We start from the raw sequence: 17,845 nt of genomic DNA on the forward strand, positions 1-17,845 counted from the left end.
TTTTTTCACACACACGACTGCTTTAATGAATTAATTCATTAGTTGTACCAACCTCATTTAGAATATCTCTCTTTATCTAGAAATGTCTGGCTTGTACAGCTAATGCTATATGTTTTGAATCATTTTCAGATCCTAACTTTTATAATTCAATCATAAAGATCATTGGAATAATGGAACAAATTGTAAATCAAAATGCTAATACTGTAGCTCTGCTGGGGAAAAATTGTCATTCCCAGAATTTCTTAATCTATCCATAAAGCTAAAGAGGTATTAATTATTGTTTTCAGATTTAAAATATGGATACATTTCTCTCATCTCGTGTTTTTTCCCCAGTTTTGATAATGCTTATTTCACATACTTCCAGTTAGATCCAGGACTTCGATAGTCACAAATAAATGGCTAAAAACCTTTTGCCTTCAGAATACAGTCCACATATTCTGCATACTTTAAAAATAAATTTGAAATTAATCTATACCTATTTTGCCTGAAATGTAAATTAGACTGGAAAAAAATCTGGAATTTTATTTCAACTGTTTACCAGGGTTACACAAAATATAAATGGTTGTTGCAAAATACACAGTTCAAACAAAGGAATTTTATATTATTGAATCCAAAGATTATTTTTATATAGAAAAATTTAGTATGTAAAATTCCTTCAATAGAACTGGAAAGATACTATTTGTTATCTGGCAATAGTAAGAAATAAGAACACAACATGTATTAAAATACGTTGGTGGCAAACCTTTGCGAGCAATATGACAAAATGTTTCCCCTTTTCACCACAATGACTACTTATAGTGGGAAAACTGTCAAAAAGTTGTTTTGAGCCTGTCAACATTGGGATTTGTGGAACATTTGTGTTTTGAAAATCTTTACAATTGTTACTTTCTGAGAATTACCTTATTTATAACTGTTAATTCTCTAACTCCAATTCAGCCTTGTCTTGTTTTTTCTCTTGCATAATTTCCTAGTTGTTTCTGTCCCCCCCAAAAAAGTGTACTTACTGAACAAGACTGAAGATTCTTTTGATATCTTAAATGAAAACTCTAATTGTACTCAAGTGTATTTATTTCTTTTACTTCTAATTTTCTAATAACCAAAGTTCATCTGTGGATTAGAGCCCTTTTCATGCATCTGATAAACTAGCTTCGAGTCCATAAAGAATTAGAATCATAATACACCAATGGATTTGGCTTTCCTACAACAAACTAACATGTCATCTGACTGGAATTCACTTGAAAACACAATTTAGTTTTCTGCTGAAGTCCCTCACTTTCTCTCTCTCCTCAATACACTGTTCCCTAAACCATGAGGTAAACTCTTTCTCAACACATCAGTATGTCACTTATTTGTAGTTTTTCAAGAAGTCTTCAGCTCATGAGCAGGTTTCAAAGGAACCTCATCTCCATATGGTTTTTACTGGATAATCCTTTATCCACCATCTTCAGCTCTCATTCCCCTGCTTTCTTGCCTGTGGCTACGTTTCTATTTCTGCATCAATTAGTCCAGTGATTTATACAACAAGCAAGCAGTTTAGAGGTAAATGGTACACAATTAACATCTCATTCCACCATAAAGGGTATGCTAAATACCCTAGTCACTGCTTTCTCTGCCTGGAATTGAAATAAGTGTTTGTCCTAATTCATATGCTAGCTGATGTGAAGTGGGCCTTCTTTGTGCTGCACTACACCATTAATCTAATTATAGATAGCTGCAAATGAAGTGCTGTCTGAGCACAGAGACTGAAGAAAAATAGCGCTTTTGTCATTTAGCATGACTCTGTGAAGTAAGATCACACTTTGCATGGCAGGCTGGCAAAATGGAGATCTGAATAATATTGCTGCCTGTTGCATACTTTCTAATTACGAGAGCCTTGTAAACAGAAGTAAGTGCTGGTGTAAATAGAGCTGTAGATATGCTGTCATTTGGCTTATAGGAGGGAAAATCCTTTGAGTGCTGTTGTATTAAATGATGCGTCCTGATTGACAGGAACCTTGAGACTACACTGATGGAGTTGTCAAAGCATTATGCTAACAGACTGCTCCACTGACTGCAGATGTACAGAGTGCTGCTATTCAAACAGCTGAGTTGTTATCTGTTCATTTTACCTTGTCTGTGTTGTAACTGCACACACAGTCTATTTCTGTGTGCTTTTGACTCTGATTGGTCAACCTTATCTTAAAGCACAAGGAATCTGCTTTGTAAGGCCTAGTCCATCTTGGGAAGTTCTTGCCTAAGGGAGCACATTTGAGTGTAACTGGCAAATCTAACCCCTACTACAAGAACATTGAATGAAGCAAGGTGTGACTGATGCCTCACTTAAGGAGGTTAGAGGCAGATTGTGGTCAGTATTATTTTTTTTTCTTTGCGATTATGTTTTCCGTTTGCAATTCCTAATTCAGGTTATCCCTCGGCCACTTCAATAAGCTAATTCAACTGGCCCTCTGCAACATTCCTCCCTCAATCTTTGCTTTATTTTAAAGTTTAAAATCCTTCTTTTTTCATGTAAGGCTTGGTCACTTTTCAGTTCATTCCACTTACAATCAAGAAGTAGTTGTGCTGTGTTTGGTGAAGTTGGTGATGTTTGAAAGCTTTCAGTCCCCTTTTTTCTCCCTTCAGAGCCAGGTATTGTTGAGCTCTTAAGGTCTTCTCACATTCTTCACATTTACATTTCCTCAAGTTACGTTTCTCCTTGAAACAGTCCAGAGGTTAACATCCTTGATATGTGCTGCGCAATCCATAGACCCTGCTGGTTCAGACTGTTTTTTCTTAAACTTAGAAACTATTTGATGAAGGAATGCTTTTCGGAAGACACATGACATTAACTGAGATTCAAGGAAGCCAAAATATTGACCTAATTGCATTTTTTTTTAAAAGAAAAGGATCCACTTTATTAACACTTTTAACATCCTGTGTCCGTAAGGGCTTTTTTTTTTTTTTTGCATGTCCATAACTGTGCTTCCAGAGGATTTTCCCCCAAAAGTTCACTGTTGAAGCTAACTTTTTTTTAAAAAAACACACACATTACAATAGCTCTTTTTCACACACACTCCAAACAAGCCAAAGAACAATAAACAAATACAAAAGGAAAGGGAATAACTCATCAATAACAAAGGCCTGCATTTTAAAAGCTCTTTCCCTTACTGGCTCTTACATCTCATTCCAAGCAAAGCAAAGAGTCCTGCAGAGAAAATATCCAGAAGAGAGGGGAATACTAAAATAGGAATAAGCAGAAGGATTGGTAGGGGACATAATGGAGACAAGGAAGCTTGTGGTACACAGCAATCAGAAGACACTTTCAGTGTCAATTCTGTGCTGCCTCAGACATATTCTCTGGTACTGGTTGATGGCTGATTGTCAGAACTGAAGCTATTGTCCATTTAATGTTACAAAGTTAAGTTACTTTCAGAAACATGTAAAGCTTACATGTGCTTACATTTGAAGTGCTACAGATTTTTTAAAAGGCTAAAAATATATCAAAAGGAAACATATTTTGCAATATGAAGCCAGGTAGCACACAATATCTGATGGTAACCTAGAGATCTAACTGGATTTGTGTTTCTTTCTAAGGTGGTTATTTTTTAATCATAATTTTCAATCTACATCTAAAAAAGGCATTTCCTTTAGATTTTGAAACTGTACATTTTGATAGACATTACATTCAGGTATAATTTTATGAGTTAATTCATCCTTTGATGAATGGATATTTTGCAAAGAATTTGTATTATAATTTATTTTGGAAGCTTTTTTTTGGTCTTGCCATATAACAGACAGATTTTAACAGAAGGAAGAAAACGATTGGCATTATAATTTCCAGAAAGAACCATAACTTTTAAATACAATAAGATCTTAGTACATGTTGATTGAAAACTCACAGTGTAAGCAGAATATGTTATTTGGCCTATTGTGGAACATAACAATTCTGATAACTTTTGCTATAAATCTCATTAAGGGCCTTCTTATGTTCTTTATGGCAGATGTGAATTTCTAGGTCACTAATGTTCATTTTATTTGAAAAGAGATTCTATGGAGTAGTTATTTGGGTATTACAATTGGAAAATGTTTTTCTTCTTAGGAAATTTTAAAACTGCAATTAACAAACTTAGGTTTCAAGTCACTTTAATTTTAAAAAATTAGATTTAAAAAAATAAGAGCTAAATCTTAGTTTTTAGAACACTATTAACAGTTTGGATCCCTTGTAATCCATTCTATGTATTTTATTAATTTGTGGTTGTATTCATATGCCTGGTTTGTAAGTCTTTATTATAGGAAATCCAAATACATTGCTTTTATCAAAACTAACCCATTTTTGTGTTTGTGGGATGTATGGGTGTTTGTTGTGGGGAAGGATATTTTAAAATAATAATGCTAGTGCTTAAGGGGAGGTTTTGTGTGTGTGGGATCTCAAGGAAATGTGTAAAGTCTATGTATTTTTAGATGTGTATTTCTCTATAAATCAGTGAATAACATAATTAAATTAAATTAAATTAAATTAAATTAAAATGTAGTCTTCACAATCATGATCTATCTCTGGGTGAAAGTAATCCCAGTTACATACAAGGCAACAAAAACAGTTTTTATCTGAATGTTGTGAAGCAAAATGCACTAAATATGGAATAATTAATTTTAACTATGTAAAATTACAGCATGGAATATGTTGAAAATTTTATTTGGTGATGTCCTTGCTAATTGGTGCATAAGTGCTGATTCCTACTGTATGTGGGTGCTCTGTTAGTTTATGTGTGAGGGAGAGAGAGAGGGAGGGAGGGAGAGAGAGAGAGGGAGAGATGTTGTATGTATCCATCCTGGGTTTTTTTTTGCAGAATAACTTTTTTTAAATGGACTATATACAGAGCACATAACAGCACAATAAAATAACTCAAGCTGATGTACCTAATGCTCCCTCCCCCTATTAGAGAGAGATATTGAAATCTCACAAAAATGAATGAGAGTTATATAAGAGCATGAAATGTATTATCACTTTGATCTTCTGTTTGGTATGTCTTGATGGACTGAGTGCTCTTCGGGTAACCAAGAAATAAAATGTAAACTATTAGGTTGAAGTACAGTAGCTCCCTAGCCTGTCTCCAGTTATATTATTACTTTGTGGATAAATCAGAGCATTTAAACGGTATTCTTTACAACGTGGGGAGCTCTGTCTAAATTGAAAAATCTGGAAATAATGAACACTTTCTCTTAAACTTGTCCATCATTCCATTTCAATAGATGTACTAGCTCATTGGACAGCTTCTAGGGCATGTTTGCTAGACCACAGCAGCACTCCATCTTCTCTGCTTTTTCAAGGTGAAATGGGGTTATGCTTATAAGGTTATGCCCAATTATTTCTAAAAGATCAATTTGAGGCAAATTGAGGCCTAAGATGCGTTGGTCAAACATTATTAATTTGTTTGTTTTACTGAATTATATAATATTATATGTGATATTAAGCATAACCCTAATTATACATCACTTTTCAATGGGCAGAGATCCTACTGCAGATGGATTAATGTAGCAAATGCCTTGAGATATTCAAAAGTGATAGTTATGGGTTATCGAAGCTAAAATATTTAATTTTATTTGCATTCTGGAGCTATTAAATTGCTTAAGGCTCAACTAGTGAAAACTGAGTTAAAATAATCAGAAATACTAGATATTGTGGCTGGTTGGTCTCAGTGTATATTAAATTATTATCTGCCATTCAAATACCCACATTTTTTAAAACCAAGACCAGTCATTAGTGAAAGAGCTGCATTTGTTCTTTTGTCTGCTGATGGCCAAAGATAAAGTTTCTCATGGACTCCTGCTGCCATCTGCTGGAGGCCTAAAAGCAATGTCCAGAACAAGTTTTAAAAGCAGATGGCCATATAAAAAAATTAAAGGAAAAAAAATCTAATGGGAAGATAAAATCATTGGAGTTTCAGTGTCTATGTAAAATGTATTAGTAAATAGTAAAAACTGATAATATGTTTTTCCCTCTTGAAACATTGTTGGTCATTTTGGTTACATTAACATAAAAATTTGCACAGAAGCAAACCTATCTGCAAAGCACAGAAAGTTTATATGAGTTCAAAAACATTTACTTATTTAGCATAGCCTGTACTGATTATTTTGATAGTTTACTTAAATTGAACTTGTATTCTCAGAAGTCTATGATCTTAGAGACTGCAACATGTGGGCTTTGTACTTTTAGGCAAAAAATTAAAACTACCTTTTTGTTTCATGGAGGAATATCTTGATTTTTGTACATTAATAGAGGTACAGTATATCTCTTGGACAAGTTATCAATTTTCTTACGTTTACATATCTACTTTTTGGAAGCATGACTGGCAGAAGATAGAGAGGAAAAAGTGCATATAATACATAATTTGTATTAAAATAATCATTTTAATTAAGATTTGTAATGTACAAAATAAAATTATAAAATGTTTACAACACTTGAACATTTGCAGAAAGACAAAATTTGGTCTATTTTGTTAAACTGTATTTAATGACAAATGCTGGATTATACATAATGAAATATATAATACACATACATTTTAAAATATTAGTTTACTTTATTAAAGATGCAATTTGTATTTTCTATTTTAGGGATAACCCAACAATATTTTAATTGACTTATCAAATTTAGTCTGCTACCAATATCTTTTAAAAATGCAACATTTTTTTTTCAATTTCCAGGTGTTCAAGCAAGATTAAGATATTAACACATACTTGCTCTAGATTTTAGATACTATGCTCCTTTTAAAAAAAAATCAATACTGATTTGATATAATTTGCTTTTGTAACAGTTCTTTCTCCTCTCCTTTTTCCAAGTACAAATTGCGTGTGTTGAGCGAACTTGCTGCAGAACTGAGCAAATACATGCCAGAAAAAGTTACGGAGGATACCACAAGTATCATAAGATCGCCAATGCCTGGGGCAGTAGTGGCAGTTTCCATAAAACCTGGTGACATGGTAAGAGCTTCTCTTTTCCTAATGTCCGTTTAAATTAAGAATATTTTTCATTGAAGTATTAAAGTTTTTTTTAAAAAAAAATTCTTTAAAATTCAGTAGGAGTTTTTCTGTTGAGAAAGCAAGCTTACTATTTTTGGCTCTTTTGGAGAGAAGTTGGAGAGTTTAAACATCTAAACCTGATGAACAACTAAATTTGTTGTCCAATATTGTGTATTGGGAGGAGAGATGGAAAATTGTTCCTACTTATGCCTAATTTCAGAATGGGTTGCTCTGAAATAAGGACTGCATGTAATGATAGATTATAAATTTCTTAGTCCTTCTCGAAGCAGTAGTTTGGTCCTATAGTTTACTTATCTCCAGCAGAAAAGTACTTTCAGTCAGAACTTAGAAAAATCTTGTTGTGCAAGACCAACATTAAAGTAAGATGGTTGGGATGTTATATACCAGTGGCAATAAAAAAATGAACCTCTAAGACCTGTAAAAATGAGGGAAAGTACTGATAATTTGCATTTTATATATTCATTAGAACTAGTGAAACATTTTACACACAAGTTGCTGATTTCCCATGTTTTTTTGAAAACTATGTGAGAATTCTCCCATGCCTACCATGCTATTTATTACACACACACACACACACACACACACACACACACACACACACACACACTCTGGACATATAGATATATGGAATACCTGTATTCTATATTAGAAGAGTTCCCCAGCCTGGCAACTGGATAAATTAGCTCGATTTTATTTTCTTTAATTCACATTGGTTTCATTTTATTAAATTATACAAAAGAAAAAGCAACTGAATGATGTCCCTGAGTTAGCATGCCATTCCTTATGAAAAACTAGAAAGACAAAAGAGGCCGAGAAGATAAAAACATTTACATGCTGTCCAACTGACAGATAATTCATTTTCTGTGTTGGTGTTATATTTTGAGGGAGAAAACTCTTTAAGCCGGATTTTTAAAAAAAAACTACTTATAGAATTTTTTTCTGTAGTTCTTAAGAAACAGCATAAATGTTGTGAACTTTGTTATTACATATATTACATGCATGTAAGTTAGGTTCAGCATAGTTTTACCGAAACATAACCTGCAAACTCTTCACTTTTTATTGTTACCCCACAAAAAAGGGAAGTTATATTTGCATTTGCACACAGTTTGAAATATTTTATAGTTAACATTTAAAAACAAAGTTACAAACAAAGACAAGTAATTCAATTTAAAGTGTTGCTTTAGCTTGATTTCCACACACACCAACATATGCTTCAGAGATAACTTCTTTAAATGAACAAGCTGTATTTGAGCTTTGCTCTCAAAAATATATTGAACATTTTGTCTCTTAATCTTTACGTGCTCCTTTTAAGCTCTGAGAAAATGTTTGCAAGAAGTGACTATATCAATTCACCTTAACATTTTTTATCATGCTAACATTAATATCCAGAAGAAATTGAGCAGACATTAGAAAGATATCTATTGCTTACTTTTCCCCCTGCCATATGAAGGTGCAAAGCCAGTCTTTCCTCTAGTCTATGCCAAACAGTTGGAAGAAATGAGGTAGAGAACAAATAAGTTTGTGTGTGTGTGTGAGGGAGAGAAGTTTAAAGACACAGTGGGTATTTTCTATTAAGCCTACTTCATTGTAGTAGAATTAGAGTGAGATTCAAATAATAAGATGCTAAAAAGTGCATCTTTTTGTTGAACTGCTTTTGTTGAATATTTTGTCTGCATGAAGAAACAGAACTGTAAGAGGATGGGCATTGAGCCAGGAAATTAAAACGGAGAAAGCATTCTTCTCAGACAATCAATTATTCTGAAAGCAATACAGTGGAATCCAAAGAAGTTGTTAAATAATGAGAGATATTTCTTTCCCCTATTTCTGCCCATTCCCCGCCCCCAACACCTATGCCTGCAGGGTTTTTGCTGGAGGCACCGAGAAGCAGAGCTTCTGAACAGCTCAGGGTGATTTGGACTTGTCAGTGATAATTGGACAGCTTTAATTGCAAAAACACATTTGTGGCGTTGAAAAGGGGTTTAGCGTAAATCCTTCCTTTCCAAGACTGACGTCAAAAAGTTTTTTCTGAAGGGAGACGAGTTTGTATCAGGTCTCCAGACTGAATAAGAGGCGAGATGGTACGATTCAGCTTATATGTTTTGGCTGTCCATCAGGACAAAGATCATTATTGCAGCTATTCGAAGGCCTCAGGATTCTTATCCACCAGGGGTTTTGTTCCCCTGTTTGAATGTATCTTGATTTGTGTTTTTCCTGTCCACTGTTCAGGCAACTTAAGGAGTATTTAAGTACTCTTTTTATTTTCTAGTGTATTTCCTTGTTAATAATATAACGAAGTGTGAAACAATATTACCAGAAATGCCAAAAACATTTTCCGTCGGCCATTATCCTAAACTGGTAGATATGCAAATTGATTTTCAGTGAAGTTTAATATTGCAAGAGATGAAATTTTATTTCGTGATATCTCACAAGGAGGTTTCTGTCTTGCAGAGCATAGCATCATTGTAAGAAAATATTAGGATGGCTATAACTTTCTTTCACTCTAGGCAGAGGTCTCCAACCTTGGCAACTTTAAGCCTGGTGGACTTCAACTCCCAGAAATCTGAGAGTTGAATTCTGAGAGTTGAATTCCTCCAGGCTTAAAGTTGCCAAGGTTGGAGACCACTGGTCTAGGGCCTGGGCATACACTGAAGTTGTAAAATGATGGTATTTATTTCACTCACTTTTTTGTATTTTGGTTTCTGTTAAGATACTATCTGCTTACTAACAATGAGGTAAACATATAAAAATATTGTATTGTGATGAACACAATTGAGGTTTTTTATAGTTTCTCCTCCCCAGGTTTGGAAAAGTATGGGCCAGATCTACAAACTAACCAGAAGGTATACAGTACTGTACTAACTGGTCAAAGACTTACTTTTACTGAGATCAATAGATCTTAGAGATCTATCCTTTATTGATAGAGAATGCAGCCAGCCCATTATATTGAAACAAGTAGGAATTGCTGATAAAGGGAATATTGATAGTTCAAGGTTGAACTGTGGGGGTCCCTGGTGCTCTCTGAGCTGGGTGGCTTTCTTGCAGATATTTCATTAGTAAGCTAGGTGACATCATGAGTGTGCCAGGTACCACACCAGTAGGAGTTATTTCTATATAATGGTTTGTCTACATTCAAAAACATTCCAAATCTATTTTAGGCCTCTTGGTCCATCCAACATATTAAAGGAGGCATTACTCTACCTTAATGGGTTGTCTGTAGTGAAAAAACATCCACAGTGTACATCTCACTTATAGGTCCCCATTGGAGTCAGTCCATTCCAAAGTGTATAAATATCAGGGGATATCAGATAGACTTTTCTCTTTAGTCACGTGAAGCCCCTTGATGAGATTTCTTTGTTTTTTCTGTAAGTGAAAATAGGCATGCCTTGGGTATATCATTGGAACCTTTCAGTTTGTTTTATAGGGAAGGACTGTATTAGAAAAAGTAACTCAAAATGTTCTTATTCACACAGAACTAAGTATTTTTTATGTAGTTTTTCTGGCCATTTTTTCTTTAAATTAACATAGTGGATTATTAAACTATTTTTTAACTTTTTAAAATTCAAATAATTTTATATTAATGTTTGATATTTGGAAATTTTAGAATCAAAACATTTACTTATTTTATTCAGAGCTGCTGAAGATTATCTCTGCTCTTGAATATTGAGTACAGATTTTGGGCTATATTCAGAAGGGCAGGAAGAAGGGGGAGGGAGGGAGAGAGGGAGAGAGGAAGGAAGGAAGGAAGGAAGGAAGGAAGGAAGGAAGGAAGGAAGGAAGGAAGGAAGGAAGGAAGAAGACCATTGCCAATCCTCAACAGTGAGTGTAAAATTATTTTGTTGTGTATGAAAAGTTACATTGATAGGAAGAAAGTTGAAGGTCAGAAAAGTAAGTGTAAAATTGTTTTGCATATGTGCAAACAGAATGATACTCTTTAAATTGTAAGATTGAATTGAACAATAGATGTAAAGTTAAAGGAGTTTGATAAGGAGATCTCTAATTAAAAATATGGCATCTTAGTCGGTTTCTTTTATATCACATAATATTCTCTATTAACAGCAAGGTATTAATAGCATTTCCAAGTTTAAACTGGTGTAAATAATTATGGTCATATGCTAACTCGCATTAAGCTATGTTACATGTAAATAAGTGAAATTCCAAAAGTGTTGAATTATAGTATCCACCAGAAGGCACTGAATTACTGCTTTAATCCTTGTTGGGAATCATCAGATACTGGTAGCCAGATGTTATTCTATGGAGTTCAAGGTCTTGAGCTCTTAACAGAGCCTTATTTTTTCTTTACTTACATTTAAATATAAGTAATACGTTTTGAAGACACAACCATATCAGCCTAAAACAAATTTTAGACATTGAACATCAATATATATAAGGTATTTATAATGAGAATTTAAAAGAACCTTTGAATTTTCACAATCTTTAATGCTTCAGACCTACCTTTTTCCTCTGTCTTTTTGTTTTATTGAGAAAATTATATGAATATATGCTATAATAATAAAAAATATCTAGACCAGAACATCTTGAGGGAAAAAGTACATAAGTTCAGAAATAGTGTCTTATGTTTTTTAAGAAATGGCTTGAACCTAGAACGGTTTCACCTACTAGAAATGCAGGCAGCAATAATTTCAGATCCAAAATGAAACATGAATGTCCCTTTAGATATCTCATGGGAGAACTGAAAGTGTTCACTAGTCAAATGGAAAGTGTATGATTTCAGAGTTATAGTATTCAGTTTTAGACTCACACAATTTAACTCTCTAACACTCAGTTTAAAAAGCCTAAGAAAACTATATCTTGCTGAGATTACAGATAATGCCCTGCCATTGTTTCATCTCTCAAAATGTTGAAATGCAGCAATCTAAACACACCTTCCAATCCTATCTCTTTCCTTCACTTGACTAAGCACACTATAGGAGTTGGTGATTTCTTGTAAAATATGAGGTTGGACTTCAAATATCCTACCTGTTGCTTGTAATCTTTAATGTCTTCCATGTTCTTCAGCTATTATATTTCAATTAAACACTCAATGCTTTAACATTAGCAGAGGTTTGAAGCGGGCAAAAGAATTGGTATAATTAAGGCCATATTTATTAAAGTACCTTTTATGAAGCTTTGTATAAAATTTAATGGATTCCAAATATTGTTTGCTGTATTTAATATACCTATGTTAGCAACTGATCCTTTTTTCTTTTACTTGATTGTAGCCCTTTGTTTAAGCAAGGTTGTGCTCTGCTTCGGTATTGGTGTGCTAAATTCATTTCACATTGAAAACAAAATATGGCACCAGAGCATTTTGACTCACTCCGATGCCCAAAATAAAAACATACAGCAGCTTGTAAATGTATGGAAAGTTTGTGTATGTGTGTGTGTGTTATACATGCATACAATCATACATATTTCAGTGTAGGTTCTATAATACAATATAATTTTTCTCTGTAAATGTACCAGGGTGGTTTTCTTGTTTTCAAATTAAGAGCCAATACATTTGGTTAGAAAATAAAAGCAAATATTCTAATTTCTGTAGCAAAAGAAGACATCTTTAGCAAACATGATCTTTTAGCAATCAGAGCATACTCAAAATATTTCTAAAATTGTATCCTCATTTATTTATTCCCTCTGGCTGTTAAACTAACCCAACCTCCCAAAGGGAACCCTGGACATTTCTAGAACCTCTGGGAACAGTTGTGTATTGAATAAGTCGGGGTACAATGATTGGTACTTATTGCTGTCAGGGGAACATCTCTGACCTTTGGTTAATCAAGGGTCAAAAAATCTGGGATGCACTCTACTGAAATTCATTCCTTAAAGGAGTATGGCGTAAAAAGTTTAATAATCATCTGTCAACTGCTGTTAATTACTGCTAATTATATTTTCATCTTTGTAGCTCTCCTGTTTCAGAATTAACATCTATGGGAGAAATAACAGTACTTTTTTTTATATGGATTTGAACAATATCAGGGCTATAGTTAGACACATAATACCAAGAAATCACCGAGTAAGAGAAAAATTCAAGGATGAACAGTAGCCAAAACAATTGGGTGGTTGCAAAAAGGGACAGGATATTAATAAAATAAACATGATGTTAAAACAAGGAGGGATTAAAAAAAACTTTTATTTTTTTTTATTAAGCCCAAACACACATTTTCCTTTGTCTCACCTTTTTGTTTGAGAATGTAAATATGTTGACCGCAGCGAATAAATTACTTTGTAATCAGAATTTGTCACAGTTTTCAAATAGCTCGTAAGACTATGATTTAGTTTTTTTCAGCTACCTCTGCCCCCATCGTGGTTAAAAGTAAGGCTGTGTGAACATTAAGAACAGTCAATATATTTCTTCTGTGTTCAGACTGACAATGATACTAAAATGACATTCCAACTAGGGCTTTGACTAGCTCAGATCCAAAGCCTGGCCTTTTCCTACGCCCAGTTGTTTTATTTTGTTGTTTCGTTACGTATGATTATTCCCAACTTTAAGGCTCTTTCTAAAAATACAGAAGCCTTCTGAAAATGAAATGGCAGCCTTTTCAGTTTTGCAGACTAGCCTGTGAGGTGGATATTGATCCATCTTTTCCTACAGCCCCAGCGCACCAGAAGGTGATACAGTAGAAAGTCCTTGCAAGTCTTCAGAGCCTTCTGTCTAATTTGGCAGAAAAAAAAACAATGTAGGGCAACAAAAGAATGATCTTAGAGCGTAAGAAATCTCCATCCCGCCCTCCTTCTCCTCCTCCTCCTCCTTCCTCGGTTACAAAAAAAAAGAGGCTTTAATTTTTTTCCAGCTCCAGACAATGATTTGATGCTCACTCTTGCATTGAAACAGTTGCTGTCGTAACAGGCAGGAAACAATTTTCTTTTAATTGCCGAAATGATTCGGAAGTGCTTCGTGTGCTGCTTCTGTGCAGCAGATGCTGTGCATTAATTGGCCTGTGCAGGACTGACCCAGGCTTTCTTATAGCAGGCCCAATACTAGGCACAGAGTTTAAATAGCTTATTTATTATTTTGGGGAAGCTGGCAAACGTGGTGTATGTTCTTGTATGTGCTGTATTTCATGGTCTGCTGTTCCAATGTCAGGAGAGTTTCCAGCCCTGGTAATGTATTAGCAGCAGGTCAGCTCTAAATAGCATCCATCAGAAGCCTTTTTCCCTCCCCCTTAAGCCCCCGGTCCAAATATACCAATGACTGATGAACCTGTCTTTTGTATGAATGTTTAGCACAGTAGAAAGCCATATGCCACTGGCACGGTTTCCTGTGCAGGCTTTCCAGTGGCTAGAGAGTAACAGGGTGGAGTGGGTGGGGGAGTCTCTTGCTTTTGCATCCTGTCATTTATAAGCAGTTTGCTTTTTTGAAAACAGCTCCAGATTTTGCGAGCGTGTGCGTCTCATTGAAGCTGCAAAATGTAGGCTTTGAGGTTACCTAAAGGCAATTTGACTTTCTCTCTCTCTCATTGCATTCTTTAGGCAGGATATTAGGGCTTGTCCTTAATAGGAAATCTTGTTTTGTAACTCCCCGTCTGTTCTAAGCAGACCTCACCCCATTAGAAGGTCCTCCCTTGTGTGGGAGGACCACAGCTGTTACCGTAAATCTCATCCAGTAACTGTATAACCCCCCATTTTGTGGTTCTGAAGGATGAAATTGAGAAATGGAATACGGTGCACTCATCCTTTACCTCTCCAATTTTAGACCCGTGCACATCATTTTCATGCTTTTATTCCAAATCAAACTACATTAGTGAGCAACACCACTCTCGGCTCAATGGGTAGCATCGAAGACCCCTTTTTTACATTGCTGACATTTTATTTTATTCCTTTCCTAAAGGGTGGGTGACTTTGTCGTCTCCAAAAATCTGGGTTGCTTCTTCAAGGTTTTGTAGCTGATTCAAACGAGAGAAAAAGATGAAGTATTTTAAAACGGAATTTCCCCAAAGCAAACAAAGCTACCCGCTTAAATGTTACAAAAGGAAAATAGAAAGCTTGCAGTCTGACTTAAAGAGGTTTCCATTTCTTTAAACCTTTGTGAAAGAAGTGGATCTATCTCGTTAAGATGGAATATGGGGGCTTTAATAGAAATAAATGGATGAAATCATTAGCACAACAAAGCAAATGATAAGCTTGAAGATAAAAGTCTCTGGGGAAAGAGTTCTCTGAAAATAAATAGGACTTGATAGATTTCCATATCATTTATAACTTCCCTTAATTACACTTGGAAGACTTGCCAGTAAAACTGGAAAATTGGCAGCCTATATCCATTATAGCAATTTTGCCAACCATGGCAAGCAGCTGGCTTTACTGGATTTTATTTCCCATCACTCACAATTAATCATCAGCTGAAACTCTTCAAAACATAGCAATACTGTGTGACATTTGGGGCTCCTTAAAATGCTAAAATCTGCTGAGTAAATGGGCCGAGGTTTCTTTCCTCCAAGCTAGCTCCTTTTGGTGCGAGGCAGACCGCTGCTTAATGAATGCCACTTTGATAATCAGAGGCGAATGTGAACCTTGACCTGGTGTCAGAGGAGAGGATGCAGCAAGCTGGGCGAAAGATACGAGAGTCAGATCTCCAAACTTTACACCAATTAGACAGAGTGGAGAAATACATCAGGGCCGATTGGTTTTATCAAAAAGACTTGCAAGGCTTGTGACTGTTTTGTAAGCCTAACATTGAAGATACCCTGTCACAATAATTAAGTCTTGATGACTCACAGAAGTATTAGGGAAGTGGGCTAGGTTCACAAAAATTGGTCTGAGACCTCATTGTACCTCTAAATGTCCATAGAAAAACCATTAACAATCTTTTGTTGTTATTTTTTTGTGCGCCAGTTTCGAAAAAACTATTTATTCAAGAAGCACTGCCATATTTTAATTTTCTTTGCATAAACCTCAAGGCTGTACAAATCCTCAGTCTAAGCCCACATTTTGTTTTCAATTGCTATAATGAACAGCTGTAATTTAAAAATGGAATTTGAAGAATTGATGCAAGACACCATTGAATCTGATGTTATACTTCATTTTAGAATGAAATATTAAATATTATTTTTCACATTTATCTTTAATCCCAGCACTTTTGATTCTGTTTCTTCCAAATGAAAAAAAATATATTTGAAACATAATTTGCATTTTCCCCCTTTTTAGAAATCAGAGTTCAAGGCTGAAATTGGTATTGGTGAATAAATGTTTTGGGTTGTACTTGATAAATCCCTTTCCCCATTTCAAACCTTCATTAAAACCATTGATACACAAAGACACATTTTAATCACAAGTGGATTTAATTAATACAAATTATACCATTGGATATGATTTGTATATATGTGTACTTTTATGCCAGTTCAATCTCTTTGGAAAAGTTACAGGGTTTTTAAAAGCTGAACTTAATCCTTAAATGATGAAAGAGGATATTTTAGAGATCTCTTAAGATATTCATTTTCCGGCTTAAATAATACAGGCAGGCAAAAAGATACACACAATTATGCAGTGAAAGAAGCTGAACAAAGCCCTAGAGAATGAATGAAGTAGGAAATTGTGAGATATTGGGGACTAATTTTAGGATTTGCTGTTTTGCAACACAGTAGGAAGAAAAGACTATAAAGGATTGACATAAAGAATAATTATTAAATGTGGTCGCTTTAAGTGACACTTTCCACTAAAGCCATTTTAGACAAATTAACTATTATTAGAAGTAAAGCCAGTGTTTAAATATTGGGTATCTATGGAAATACATTTTTTTCCTCTCTTAAGGTAAAAAGTTAAATAGGTGAGTTTATCTCAAAAGGCTTCCAACTATTATTTGCTCTTTTTCCAAATACAGATTTCTTTTAAAATTCTTCTTTATTTGAGAACTCCACCACAAAATTCAGAAGAGCTCAGTTTTAAAGGAAAACCATGATTTAATACACAAAAATAGGGCTGCCTTCAAATATAAAAGGAACCGATTTGTTCTTATTTTTACCCACTACATAATTCTCTCATGGAATAGAGGGTGCTAATTCAGTAGGAAGATCTGTATTTTGTTGGAAGGGGTTTTCCCTGCCGCCTTGAAAGAGGAGGTGGTGAGACCCCTCCTCAAGAAGCCTTCCCTGGACCCGGCTGTTTTGGGAAATTATCGTCTGGTCTCCAACCTTCGCTTTGTTGCGAAGGTTGTAGAGAGTGTGGTGGCACGTCACCTACCCCAATAACTGGATGAAGCTGTCTATCTAGACCCGTTCCAGTCCGGCTTCCGGCCCGGATATAGTACGGAGACGGCTTTGGTCACGTTGGTAGATGATCTCTGGAGGGCCAGGGACAGGGGTTGTTCCTCTGCCCTGGTCCTATTAGATCTCTCAGTGGCTTTTGATACCATCGACCATGGAATCTTGCTGCACCGGTTGGGGAGTTTGGAAGTGGGAGGCACCGTTTATCGGTGGTTCTCCTCCTATCTCTCTGACCGGTCGCAGACTGTGTTGACAGGGGGCAGAGATCGACCGCGAGGCGCCTCACTTGTGGGGTGCCGCAGGGGTTGATTCTCTTGCCGCTCCTGTTCAACATCTATATGAAGCCGCTGGGTGAGAACATCAGTGGCTTTGGGGTGAGGTACCAACTGTACGCTGATGATACGCAGCTGTACTTTTCCACCCCAGGCCACCCCAACGAAGCTATCGAAGTACTGTCCCGGTGCCTGGAAGGTCTGGATGGGGAGAAAGCTCAATCCCTCCAAGACAGAGTGGCTATGGATGCCGGCACCCCGGTACAGACAGCTGCAGCCGCAGCTGACTGTTGGGGGTGAATCATTGGCCCCAATGGAAAAGGTGCGTAACTTGGGTGTTCTCCTGGATGGATGGCTGTCGTT

At 35.5% G+C, this 17,845-nt stretch overlaps 1 protein-coding gene across 4 annotated transcripts in view; it reads left to right on the forward strand.

Moving 5' to 3' along the window:
• The window catches only part of PCCA (propionyl-CoA carboxylase subunit alpha), a 250,707-nt gene that overhangs the window by 225,860 nt on the left and 7,002 nt on the right, over positions 1-17,845 (forward strand). For all 4 annotated transcript variants that reach the window (XM_058184791.1, XM_058184793.1, XM_058184792.1 and 1 more), the window contains one exon: positions 6,814-6,954. In XM_058184791.1, coding sequence (XP_058040774.1) covers positions 6,814-6,954 — 141 coding nt within the window. The remainder of the gene's footprint in view (positions 1-6,813; positions 6,955-17,845) is intronic.

Source organism: Ahaetulla prasina, chromosome 5 (genome assembly GCF_028640845.1).
Source record: "Ahaetulla prasina isolate Xishuangbanna chromosome 5, ASM2864084v1, whole genome shotgun sequence".
In the NCBI taxonomy this organism is placed as follows: domain Eukaryota; kingdom Metazoa; phylum Chordata; class Lepidosauria; order Squamata; family Colubridae; genus Ahaetulla; species Ahaetulla prasina.